Source organism: Pelobates fuscus, chromosome 6 (assembly GCF_036172605.1).
Source record: "Pelobates fuscus isolate aPelFus1 chromosome 6, aPelFus1.pri, whole genome shotgun sequence".
NCBI lineage: Eukaryota > Metazoa > Chordata > Amphibia > Anura > Pelobatidae > Pelobates > Pelobates fuscus.
Genome location: NC_086322.1, coordinates 163,103,975 through 163,116,920, shown reverse-complemented (window position 1 = coordinate 163,116,920; position 12,946 = coordinate 163,103,975). Strand labels below are relative to the sequence as shown.

Sequence of the window (12,946 nt, the reverse complement as noted above, 5' to 3'; positions counted from 1 at the left end):
TCCCTCCAAGACTTTCTCTATAGCCACCTCTGTAACCATCTCGTAACCTTCTCTCTTGTCTTATCTATAACTTGCTTTATATTCCCTCTGTGGGCAGTCACTTTTCCAATATCCTTCCTCTCTACAATACGCACAGTGATTCCTACTTCCTCCCTTACTCAGGCTATTCTCAACTCCTCTATTCACCTCCCTTCCCTGTCTCTCTACACTTATGATAGCTACAGCTAGCATATCTGCCTTCATCCTCATTTTACGTTCTTCCTCCTGCTTTGTTTCAATCTCCCTGTTCATATACACCTGAACTGTGATATGGACATTCCTACAAATCCCTTTAACTTTAGCAATTTTCTTTTGATATCACCTTGGGTCTGGCTGACAAATGCTGAGTTGTTCATTCGAGAGTTCTCAGGGGCCTCTGGATTAAAAGGAGTATATAATCTATATGACTCCAGCAATCTCTCATAGAAAGCATTAGGTGACTCGTCTGCTTTCGTAAAGGAATTATGGGTCTTCCAATTAAACAGATCAGTCATGGTGAACGGGACATAAACAAATACAGGGTCTGCCAACTGTAATTGACCATTAATATCAATGTGTGGTGGACCAGGGGTAAGCTGCAGTGGCATTTGTAAATGTCAAAGTTGGAGGGCACCGGTCATTTGTCAGGTTAGGGTGGGACTTAGATAGGGTTGTTTAGTCATAGGTTCCGGTCGGGGAGTGGTGAGGTAGGTGGAAATGGATAAATTAATTTTACTGGTCAGTAACTTGGTTAACAAAATGTTTCGGACAGGGCTAGGAGGAGCCTGACCAGTAACCAAAAATGGTAAAAGTGTATTCCAGCGTCCTATACCATTGACCATTTCATCCAGTTGTATTTCAAAACTAATTTACTGTTACTAAAGGCACACAAGGCTCAGTAATTATAGTGTTATGTCAGTGGTTATGGTGTTTTCAGTGATTATGGTATTATCAGTGGTTATGGTGTTTTCAGTGGTTATGGTATTATCAGTGGTTATGGTATTATCAGGGTTATGGTATTATCAGTGGTTATGGTGTTTTCAGTGGTTATGGTGTTTTCAGTGGTTATGGTATTATCAGTGGTTATGGTGTTTTCAGTGGTTATGGTGTTTTCAGTGGTTATGGTGTTTTCAGTGGTTATGGTATTATCAGTGGTTATGGTGTTTTCAGTAGTTATGGTGTTTTCAGTGGTTATGGTATTATCAGTGGTTATGGTGTTTTCAGTGGTTATGGTATTATCTGTGGTTATGGTATTATCAGTGGTTATGGTATTATCAGTGGTTATGGTGTTTTCAGTGGTTATGGTGTTTTCAGTGGTTATGGTGTTTTCAGTGGTTATGGTGTTTTCAGTGGTTATGGTATTATCTGTGGTTATGGTGTTTTCAGTGGTTATGGTATTATCTGTGGTTATGGTATTATCAGTGGTTATGGTGTTTTCAGTAGTTATGGTGTTTTCAGTGGTTATGGTATTATCAGTGGTTATGGTGTTTTCAGTGGTTATGGTATTATCTGTGGTTATGGTATTATCAGTGGTTATGGTATTATCCGTGGTTATGGTATTATCAGTGGTTATGGTGTTTTCAGTGGTTATGGTGTTTTCAGTGGTTATGGTATTATCAGTGGTTATGGTATTATCAGTGGTTATGGTGTTTTCAGTGGATTCAGTTACTGTTATTAAGAATTCTCCTCACAATTTTGACTGCTAATAATAAAACTGAATACAAAGAACCAGTTGGGGGGGTAGGTAGGCACAGAAAAAGGAGGGGACAGGCATCTGAGAGCCAGAGACAATTAGAGCACAGGGGGACATACCAGCTGCACCAGTTTTTGCTAAAGAATTTAGTTGAGGGATGGTCAGATGGGTCAGATTCCATTGGGGATGGACAGACCAGTTTTGATAACCATCTAGTAACACAAACTGTGTTAACAGTCAAAAACTGGTCATTCTCTACTACATAAGGTAGTCCCCAAAATCACACACATTATATCCCTTTTTAAAGTTATTTAGCATACATTCTAAGGGATCAACAATCTTTAAATCGGCGCTGCCATACTTAGCAACGGAGCGTCTAATTCAAAGAAACACAACAAACACACCTACAACAGTCACATTTGTTTCCCTGGCAACAGCACCATGTGGCACAGTTACTAGGTCAAACTCATACAACAAAACATACAGGGAATTCCCGTACACACACAGCTGTTACACCAGTCACTAAGTAACTAATACTGTGCCCTTTGGCGAAACTATACAGTCACCCACGCTATAATTCTCTATATATGAATTACCCGTCTATAACACACCCCAGTAACATCGTCTTTTACAAATAGCGGTTACAGTACGGTTAGCATAAGTCAAAGCACAATTTAAGGTCACAATACAATTATTAGTGGTTATGGTGTTAAACATGCATTAGACGACAATGATTAGTACTTATATACAGTGTCAGTAAATATACAGGGTTATGGTACCGTGCACTATGATACAGCAACACACTATTAACACTCTCGCTAGACGGCTGAGCTCGCGCTATCTAACAAGATATACACTTTACTAAACAATCTTTAACACATTTACAATCCCAACTAAACTATTGGCCAGTACCTTGAATGGACTACCTAAAACTATATACACCCGTTTTGGTTAGCCACACTGCCCAAGCACCACATATAGCGAACTAGAGGACCGAATTTACACAGACGCCTCTTAGTCTATTACTCTATCAAAAATCTAGTGGGTTCCAAATTTACACGCCTTCCCACTTAGCCAAGATAGGTTGAGAGCTAGCGAACCGAATTTACACAGACGCCGCTTAGTCTCCCGGTCCCTCCGACCTAGCGAACGTAATATACACCCTAGAACGCTAGTCTAGACAAGACACCGGTGTCCGGCTAGGGCTATTTACACCAGAACCCCGCCTGACTAACCAAATCAAACGGTCTTACTAAAGAGCGTTCGATTGAGCGGTGCGCCTTCGCTCCTTCCCTCCGACAGAGGGGGCAGATTCCATACACAGATTTAAACCCCTTTTGGGCCTACCGCACAATCGGTATACCCCTAGTGGGTCTGCCGTCTAAAACAGCAGTTGTCTTACCTCCTCGTTCCTGAACCTGGGTTCACACTCATCGACGGGGACACCCCAGCACTTACTACGTAGAGGCCGATGATCTCCTGGACAAAAGACCAGTGGCGCCGAGACGAAGGGAGGTCCACGCAGAAGTTCAGGGGTGCAGCCGTAGAGAACGTGGGCAAAGATAGACCGTCTCACGCCTCTGCTTCTCAGCTACCGTTGAACGATGAGCTTCCCGGCCCAATGCACCAAATGATACCGGAGAAACTGACGGAAGCCAAGCACAGAGAGATGGACACAGGTTTCTTCAGGAAGGAAGAGATTCTTTATTCGATTCACCGACCGGGGCTCAGAGGGACTTATGTCACCAAAATTCAACAAGATCTGAGCCCAGAACTGACTGTGTAAATGCATGATATAGACATATAGCTCCTCCTATAGTTAACTCTACCCCCATATACTCTTTACACAATCAGCTGAACAAAGCCTAACTTCCCTTACTTATTAGACCACATGGCTCACCCAGAACAATGGAGGAGGGGGGAAATGTTTTCAGTTTCTGCATTCCTGCATTTGCTCAATACGGTGTTGATTGTATCTTAGCTACGTGAAACTAACTAACTGATACACCATTTACACATATGCCACATGGCAATCTTGTCCTAGTAAATTTATTTTTACTGAGATTCCACCACAATTGCTCTAGAGTAGGCTATCCTTAGAACCCTATTCGTTCTACCGTAGCCTTAGGTATTGCCCTATAGGTATACCCGCTTTTAATGGTTGAGGATGGTGGCTAGTCCAATTCAACAAACCATTAGTGGCAGTCTTTTTCTGATACAACGTAGCTGCCATTTTACCTCCAGGCTGTATCGCGATCGTTAAATCCAAGAAATAAGCTGTTTGTCGCCCATTTCACTGGTAAATTTCAAATTGTAGTCATTCACATTAAGAAGTTTAACAAAATCCTCAAAGTCTGTTAGATCCTAACCAGATGACACACGTCATCTATATACCTTTTCCAACAGTATATCAATCCTAAATAGATTTGTAAGGTGGGATCTGCCATGATGTGCTTCTCCCATGCACCTTAATAAAGGTTTGCATAGGAGGGCGCACAAGATGTTCCCATGGCAATCCCCCTTATTTGCTGGTATATGGTGCCGTTGAAATTTTTTTTTTTTGTGCGAACAAATCTGAGAAGTTCCGAGATAAAATCTATGTAAGAGGTTGGAGCCTTTAGTTCATGTTCTAAGGTAGTTCTACTATTATATATCCCTAGCGTGTGTGGTATGGAACTATATAATGACTCCACGTCTAGCCTGCATGGTGAGGCTTGCTCAGGGACATGGATATCTCTCAGGAAGTTCAGCATTTATTTTGTATCCCTGATGTACGAGGGTAATTTGTAAACAATAGGGGACATGACTTTATCGAGGAAAACACTCAGATTCTGTGTTGGTTTGCCATACCCAGACACTACGGGCCTCCTTGATGGATTGTCTAAAGATTTATGTACCTTTTGGGAGGCTATAGAATGTGGATAGTATAGGCTGTTTGATTAGCATAAAAACGAGTTTGTTTTTTAGTAATTAGCTCGTCTGCAAAGGCTGGAGTAAGGATTGATTTAATCTTGGTAAAATACTGAGGAGTGGGATCATGAGCCAGGATTTGATATGTATCCCTGTCATTCAGTAGCTGATATACCATCTTTATAGATTTAGAATGGACCACGAGTGCTATATTGCTGCCCTTATCAGACGGTTTTATTACTAACTCGTTATTAGCCTTTGGTTTAATGCCATTCTCTCAGCATTGGAGAGGTTGCCACTAGGTTCAAAATCCAGAGCTTTTAAATCAGCCTTTTCAATATCCCTGCACACCATGTCTAGATAAACCTCAATGTTTTTATAGTCTTTATGGGAAGGTGTGAATTTACTATAAGTGGTGAGGTTAGTAATGGGAATAGTTTTAGATCTGGGGTCATCGCAAAAGTCGAGAAGTTCGACCAAGAGTCGTATATCTTTAATTGTGAACACCATACTTAATGCTTTCTGCTCCTTCTTGTGAGTATGGTATTTATGAAGAGCTAGCTTACGGGTGAACAGATGTAAGTCTTTCGTCCAAATTTAATTTGTTGAACGGGGGAGTAGGTACAAAGTAAAGACCTTTTGATAAGGGTCTTAATTTGAATGTTCGAGAATTTAGTTTGAGGACAGGTTAATGAGCTTTGGGTCATTGCTTTTTAGTGACGGTATTTCCATTGGCCTCTGCCTCTCTGCAACTGTCTTGTCCCGGGCCTTGGAGTTCATCTGCCTGTCTCAATCCTAAAAAAAATCTACTCCCTTATGCAAGATACTCTTAGGGGCTGTCTGAGTTGACTTTATACTTGTATTAGGGGGTTCTCCTTCATTGACAGTAGATTCATATTCTGAAGTACAGAAATGATCAGAGTATATTCTAACTTTTCTTTTGGTCTGACGGTAAATCCTGCTGGTTTCAAAATCAGCTGTGTCCCTTATGAATGTATAATGCTTTTTTTTTTTGGTGGGAAAACCTGTCCAAATTAGTCATTAGTTCAACTTCAAGATTCTGGAATTGTGGGTCATCTTTAAAGCTTTGTATATTCTCAATTTTAGTGTCTAGTGTTCAAATAATTGACTTAAAAGTTGAGGAACATTTAGCTGCTTCTTCCTCCCATTTCTGTCTAAATCCCTCAATCTCTATATTTCTAGATGGAGGGCTAGAACCCTCAGACCCCTTGGGATAATTTTCTTTGAAATATATGTATCCAAAGTTGATATTTCCCAGCTGGTTTTGTTTTGTTGTTTAAAGGTTTTGGTTAATTTGTTAAAGCAAGTTTGTATATCTGGGGATGAGAGAGTTGGAAGGGAGGAATTATTGGAGAATATGGTGTCCGCGTCAGAACACCATTGTTTAGGGTTTATCTTATTTGATAGAAAACCAGGATTGTATTTACCATCTATTGAGTGGCTTTGCTTCTGGGCCATAGCTATACTGAGCCCCCATAAATATATATTTGTGTCTCTCCCTTAGTTTTTACGTTATCCGCTCATCCTTAGAATTATGAAATTTCCTATTTTTTGTTACTCTACCATTTAGGACTTTGTCCTCCACATTTTATATTGCTGTGTAGGTATACTTTTGTTTTATGAAGTATGCATCTTGATGGAAGAGGGTTCTTTGGAAATGAGACATTTAAAATTTGTTTTGTCTTGATGCAGAGCCTGTAGATAAAAAGGAGCAGTTGTCTGGTGAACTAGGCGATGAGCCAGTACATAACTTTAATGTTTCTTGTGGTTTCTGGTGTATGCTACTATGCTTATAGCCATAATGTATTTAGAGTTGGAGGCTGTGTAGATTCCAGTTTTGTATTCATCATCCTTTTGTACTGTGAAGCTATCACAACAGGTCTTATCATTTGGGAAGTTTGCACATTCTAACCTTTTTTTTATTTTAACAAGGAAATTGGGTGTGTATCTTTTTTTAATCCCTTGGAAAATACAAATGACTTGGGTAATGTACATGTGCCAACAGCAGGATGTATTTCTGCCAGAGGAGGTCTGTATCTTCGGATAGACACGTAGCAGTCCTAAACAAGAAATATAATAAATAGAAAATTAAAGTCTAGTCCGCGCTTTACAGCTAAATTTGAATGTTAGATGGACCTATTGATATCTATCAACTCTGTTTTCTAAATTACATTTTTTATATGTATGTTTTTTTGGTTGTTTTTTTTTTAAAGCGATTTTTAAACACGTTTGTGCTTTTTAAATTTTTTTTTGCTTGTAGGAGGATGTTCAAATTGAGTACCCTGCAGTTATTGTGGAGCCAGTCCCTAGCGCCCGTGTGGAGCAAGGATATGCAGCTCAGATTCTCGTGTACGATGATGAGACCTTCATGATGCAGGACGTGGCAGAGGAACAAGAGGTGGAGACTGAAACAGTAGAAATAGGTGCGTGTTTCTTTTTCTCTTGATTTGCCCACTCATGCACACATACAAAGAACAGTCATATAGGTTGTGTTTTCCAGAAAAAATGTGGCGGACAAGGTTTGCTTTAGACAATTTAATACTAATTACTGAAGTCTAAATTGCTGACACCACCGTAGATGATATGTTTTAATAACCTAAGGTTAGCTACACATAAAATATGCTTGGTCAGTCCCAGAATGTTGATTAATGTACACTTCGTTATGATACCATGCAGAACTATAATATTTTAGGAATACTGTAGATTTGCATTCACATTACATGTATGAAATTATAACTTTTTTTTTTTAAATGTCATCATGTCGATTGTATTTAAGATACTAATATCCATATTTATTTATTTTTTTCGAACAATGTAATGATTTAATCCCTGGAGGCTGATATTTATCCCAAGGACGTCTCAATACTGGATGTATAAATATATTTACTGTATGTGAGCATTATTCTCAGTCTTTTAGAAATCTGATTTCTCGGTCCAAATTTGGATAGATAATGCTACCAACCCCGACTATATTTAAAGGAACACAAACGTATTCCTGACCCGATTGTGTTAAAACCACCATCTAGCCCCACCTGGCCCCCTTACTCCTCTAAATATAGTAAAAACTTACTTGTATTCAAGTCTGCAGCTGCTGCCTCTGCCCCTGAACTGTCTCTGACCTGCCTGCTGTCATGCTTCCCCATAGTATTGGCTGAGACTGTGAAGGAGGCAGTTCAGGGGCAGAGACAGCACAAGTGAAACACAGCGCTGGCCCTTCAGCATCTCCTCATAGAGATGAATTGAATCAATGCATCTCTATGAGGAAAGTTCTGTGTCTGCATGCAGAGGGAGGAGACCCTGAATGGCAGTGCTGCACACTAATCAGCATTGCCCCAGGAAGCACCTCTAGTAGCCATATGAGTGGCAGCCAGTGGAGTTATCACTAGGCTAAAATGTAAATGCTGCATTTTCTCTGAAAAGACAGTGTTTACTGCAAAAAGCCTGAAGGGAATGATTTTACTCACCAGAACAAATACAATAAGCTGTAGTTGTTCTGGTGACTATAGTGTCCCTTTAAACTTACTTCCTCTGTACACTGCCACACTTTGTAGTTATAAGGAGCCCCTTTAGTGTATTCCTTCTTCTGAGTTCATTTCTTTGACCTAGTCATTTACCTGACATTTCTAACTTAATATCCTGCAAGGTTATGTCTTATAGGATAAGTGTCCTTTATCTTGGCTATAAGCTTACCAACCATCTGAAGTTTTGTGTGTTCCAAATAAAGGGAATATGAGAATTATGAGAACGGACAAAAGCTTAGAGAAATTCCGTAGCTTGCCCTTTGGTAAATTCCCGCTCAGGTCTTAAAATAGTTTTTGCTCACTTGTGCCATTACAAAAAAAATAATTTCCAAGGCCTATCAGACTGGTCCCATCCATAAGGGCAGCCCAGAACTAATATCCTGGCAAGTTCTCTCTACAAGAGAGATACAGCAACCCCAGATGATCGTATTGGCCTCCTTTGGGCCTCGTCAGCTAGGTGTTGCTGATTTTGTGTGTGTGTGTGTGTTCACTCCCCTCTTGATGGAATTTTGTGTATTCCTCATTCTCTGGTTTTCTACCAGAACCCTGATTGTATCAGGGTTCATAGAACTGCACTCTTGCAGAGACCTCTGTTGTCCCACCTGGAATCTGCTGAAGCTACTCTCCCATCCAATACCGCTGCAGTTTTCAGTTCCTCATCTATCATAACTATGTTGGGTTGGTTCGCCAGTATTTGCTTGTCTGTCTAGATCTTGAATTCCCACAGGAACTTCGCTCTGTTATTCTCAACTACCCATCTGAACTTAAGCAGGTCCAGGCAACATTCTGTGCAGATATTTCGGTACACAGTCCCAGCAACTTGGTTGTGCTTCTCAGTGTATGCTGTCCCTGCCAACATCTTGCACCTGGCTTTTACAGGGAGTGCAGAATTATTAGGCAAATGAGTATTTTGACCACATCATCCTCTTTATGCATGTTGTCTTACTCCAAGCTGTATAGGCTTGAAAGCCTACTACCAATTAAGCATATTAGGTAATGTGCATCTCTGTAATGAGAAGGGGTGTGGTCTAATGACATCAACACCCTATATCAGGTGTGCATAATTATTAGGCAACTTCCTTTCCTTTGGCAAAATGGGTCAAAAGAAGGACTTGACAGGCTCAGAAAAGTCAAAAATAGTGAGAGATCTTGCAGAGGGATGCAGCACTCTTAAAATTGCAAAGCTTCTGAAGCGTGATCATCGAAAATCAAGCGTTTCATTCAAAATAGTCAACAGGGTCGCAAGAAGCGTGTGGAAAAACCAAGGCGCAACATAACTGCCCATGAACTGAGAAAAGTCAAGCGTGCAGCTGCCAAGATGCCACTTGCCACCAGTTTGGCCATATTTCAGAGCTGCAACATCACTGGAGTGCCCAAAAGCACAAGGTGTGCAATACTCAGAGACATGGCCAAGGTAAGAAAGGCTGAAAGACGACCACCACTGAACAAGACACACAAGCTGAAACGTCAAGACTGGGCCAAGAAATATCTCAAGACTGATTTTTCTAAGGTTTTATGGACTGATGAAATGAGAGTGAGTCTTGATGGGCCAGATGGATGGGCCCGTGGCTGGATTGGTAAAGGGCAGAGAGCTCCAGTCCGACTCAGACGCCAGCGAGGTGGAGTACTGGTTTGGGCTGGTATCATCAAAGATGAGCTTGTGGGGCCTTTTCGGGTTGAGGATGGAGTCAAGCTCAACTCCCAGTCCTACTGCCAGTTTCTGGAAGACACCTTCTTCAAGCAGTGGTACAGGAAGCAGTCTGCATCCTTCAAGAAAAACATGATTTTCATGCAGGACAATGCTCCATCACACGTGTCCAAGTACTCCACAGCGTGGCTGGCAAGAAAGGGTATAAAAGAAGAAAATCTAATGACATGGCCTCCTTGTTCACCTGATCTGAACCCCATTGAGAACCTGTGGTCCATCATCAAATGTGAGATTTACAAGGAGGGAAAACAGTACACCTCTCTGAACAGTGTCTGGGAGGCTGTGGTTGCTTCTGCACGCAATGTTGATGGTGAACAGATCAAAACACTGACAGAATCCATGGATGGCAGGCTTTTGAGTGTCCTTGCAAAGAAAGGTGGCTATATTGGTCACTGATTTGTTTTTTTGTTTTTTTTTTGTTTTTTTTTTTTGATATGTGAATCGATTTTTAATTATTTTTCTTTAGTTGACGTGTAAACATTATAATTAGTGAATTTTTCACAATTTATAACATTTCATTCAGACTTAATATTGCATTGGGTATACATGTAGGATATTAATAGAAAGTCATTTCTGCACTTTAAAAAAACGAAAAAACCTAAAGCAATGCATAATATGTATTGGTGCACTTAAAAAGAAACATTTAAATTATAGTGGAACAAACGCACAAGCACAAATCCAAGGTTTAGTTTTGGTACAAAGTTTGGACGATTGCCTCTGTCCTTAAGAGATTAACATTAGAAGTGATTACTAGAGAAATCATTCCACTTCTGGACTGAAAAGGCAAGGGTCATACTGTAGTGTACTGTTAAGTCAGCTTGGCTTCCTTATCTATAATTCTTGTTTTCCTTGATCTCCAGTGACTTCGCAAATATTACGCTTAAATCAATTGCTATACTGGAACTCTAAATTTTTTTCCCACTTCCCCACTGTTGCAAGAAACACTGACTAATCTACTCAACTGTCCAGAGAAAATCCATATACCATTCTTGATATCCATATGCAGAAAAGAGAAGTAGCTCTCCCAGCAGCTTACAACCCATTTAGCGATTTTTTTCAACAGAAATAATTAACATCCAGGCTAACAAATGACTGCCCGATTAATCTTGTCGCTAGTGTCTCCATTCCCTTTTATATTTTATATTTAATTTGTGTTTATTTGACAACATTGCGAAAAGTTACATGACATTTGAGATTTGAACAAGGATATTGTAGTAAGTCTGTATCACATGGATAAACAAGTTCAATTTAAACTACACTTCTATTGTACTATATCAACCTATACATCAAAGTGGCCAGACATGGTGTCCTCGGCCGATAGCTAAGTTTTGGCCCATGTTACCAGTAAGAAACCGCTGTATTGGCCGTAATGCAGATTAGGGGGAGTAAACAGGTCTACGTCGGTCTTACTGAACTCAGTCTGCTATGAAAGATTGTAGATCTTGCTAGCTCGAGTGTGGCGGCTACCAGTTGAAGTCTGGTCCATTGGTAGGGTATGGGGCCAGGACGTGCGTGGGTGTATGGGGGGGGGGGGGGGGGTGTATGTCAGTGGTCTAGTGCGTTAACTAGATTTCTCTTGTCTGGGGACTGTTTGGGGTATCCGTCATCCGTTCCCCCTATCTGCTTCTCCCTCAGAGCGTTCTTTGGAAGTCCACTGTCTTTGAAGCGTACAATGGGCTCGCTGTGGGACCCTCTGTGCCTCCTATATCCCTCCTCAAAATCTGAGTGTGTGCTGTCTGTGGCCCCCCTATGTGGCTGATGGGTTCCCGATTGCGGATTGGCCTCTAAATCGGATCTCCCAAGGGTCTTGTGGTTCCCGCCTCCGCGCAGGTGCAGCACTGATTTGTTTTTGTTATGTTTTTGAATGTCAGAAATGTATATTTGTGAATGTTGAGATGTTATATTGGTTTCACTGGTAAAAATAAATAATTGAAATGGGTATATATTTGTTTTTTGTTAAGTTGCCTAATAATTATGCACAGTAATAGTCACCTGCACACACAGATATCCCCCTAAATAGCTAAAACTAAAAACAAACTAAAAACTACTTCCAAAAATATTCAGCTTTGATATTAATGAGTTTTTTGGGTTCATTGAGAACATGGTTGTTGTTCAATAATAAAATTAATCCTCAAAAATACAACTTGCCTAATAATTCTGCACTCCCTGTATGTGCTGGGTTGTCTGAGGCCTCTTTGGTTCTGTCTGGTGTGGTAGACCCCCCCACTCCTATTGATATGTTGCTGAGTGCTTGTTCATGTGCTGCTAGTATGAGTCGCTCAGGGGTACCTTTCAGTCCTGCATTTTCCAACCACTGGTAGGATTTCGTAATTGGAGCCATGCCCACTATTTGCTGGTGGTATATCCCATGTGGCGGTTTATGTTGCCATGGAACCTTCTTCTCGTCTGTCAGTTTGTCTTTGGGAGCTGTCTTCATGATGTACTTGTGGATGCTGTGTGTCCTTGACACTCATGAAGCCCCAATCTCCTTTTTTCTTGCTGGTGTGCAGTCTATGGGTAGTGGTTTTCCGGTAGAATCCTCTATTCATTGTGAGTAGTTTCTGGGTATTGATGTCCATGGTCTCCTGCTCTTTTCTTGACAAGCTTATTATTCCCGCTGGGTATGTGATGACTGGTAGGGCAACTGTGCATACACAGTGCGTGGTTCTTTGGTTAACAAGACATTTATTATCTTAGCCTCTTCTTCTCTGGTGTATCTGCTCAATCAGGTTGCCTGTGCTGCCAGCCTTGACTTAGCTGGACCATTAGCATAACTGGTATTGGCATAACTTTGTATTTTCTCAGTAGCCAGGTTATATACTTGATCTTTTCACCTCTGTGAAGTTTATCCATCATACTAATTTCATTAATGCCACAGCATTGGTGGTCATCCAACAGCTTGAGTACACAGTCAGGCTGAAAGAGAAACAATGCCCATCACCGAGACTAAGACTAGATGCCAAAATCAAGGCAACAAGTTGAACCAGCTTAGTAAGTTAATGTGCTGCCTTTATCTTGGCTTTGAGTCCCTATGGTGGGCATTGTTTCTCTTTCAATCTGACCAAATCAAGCTGT

General features: G+C 40.8%; 1 protein-coding gene across 2 annotated transcripts in view; it reads left to right on the top strand.

The window, feature by feature from the left end:
• Positions 1–12,946, top strand: part of ELF2 (E74 like ETS transcription factor 2) — a 102,588-nt gene that overhangs the window by 42,728 nt on the left and 46,914 nt on the right. For both annotated transcript variants that reach the window (XM_063460073.1, XM_063460074.1), the window contains one exon: positions 6,903–7,065. In XM_063460073.1, the coding sequence (XP_063316143.1) occupies positions 6,903–7,065 (163 nt within the window). The remainder of the gene's footprint in view (positions 1–6,902; positions 7,066–12,946) is intronic.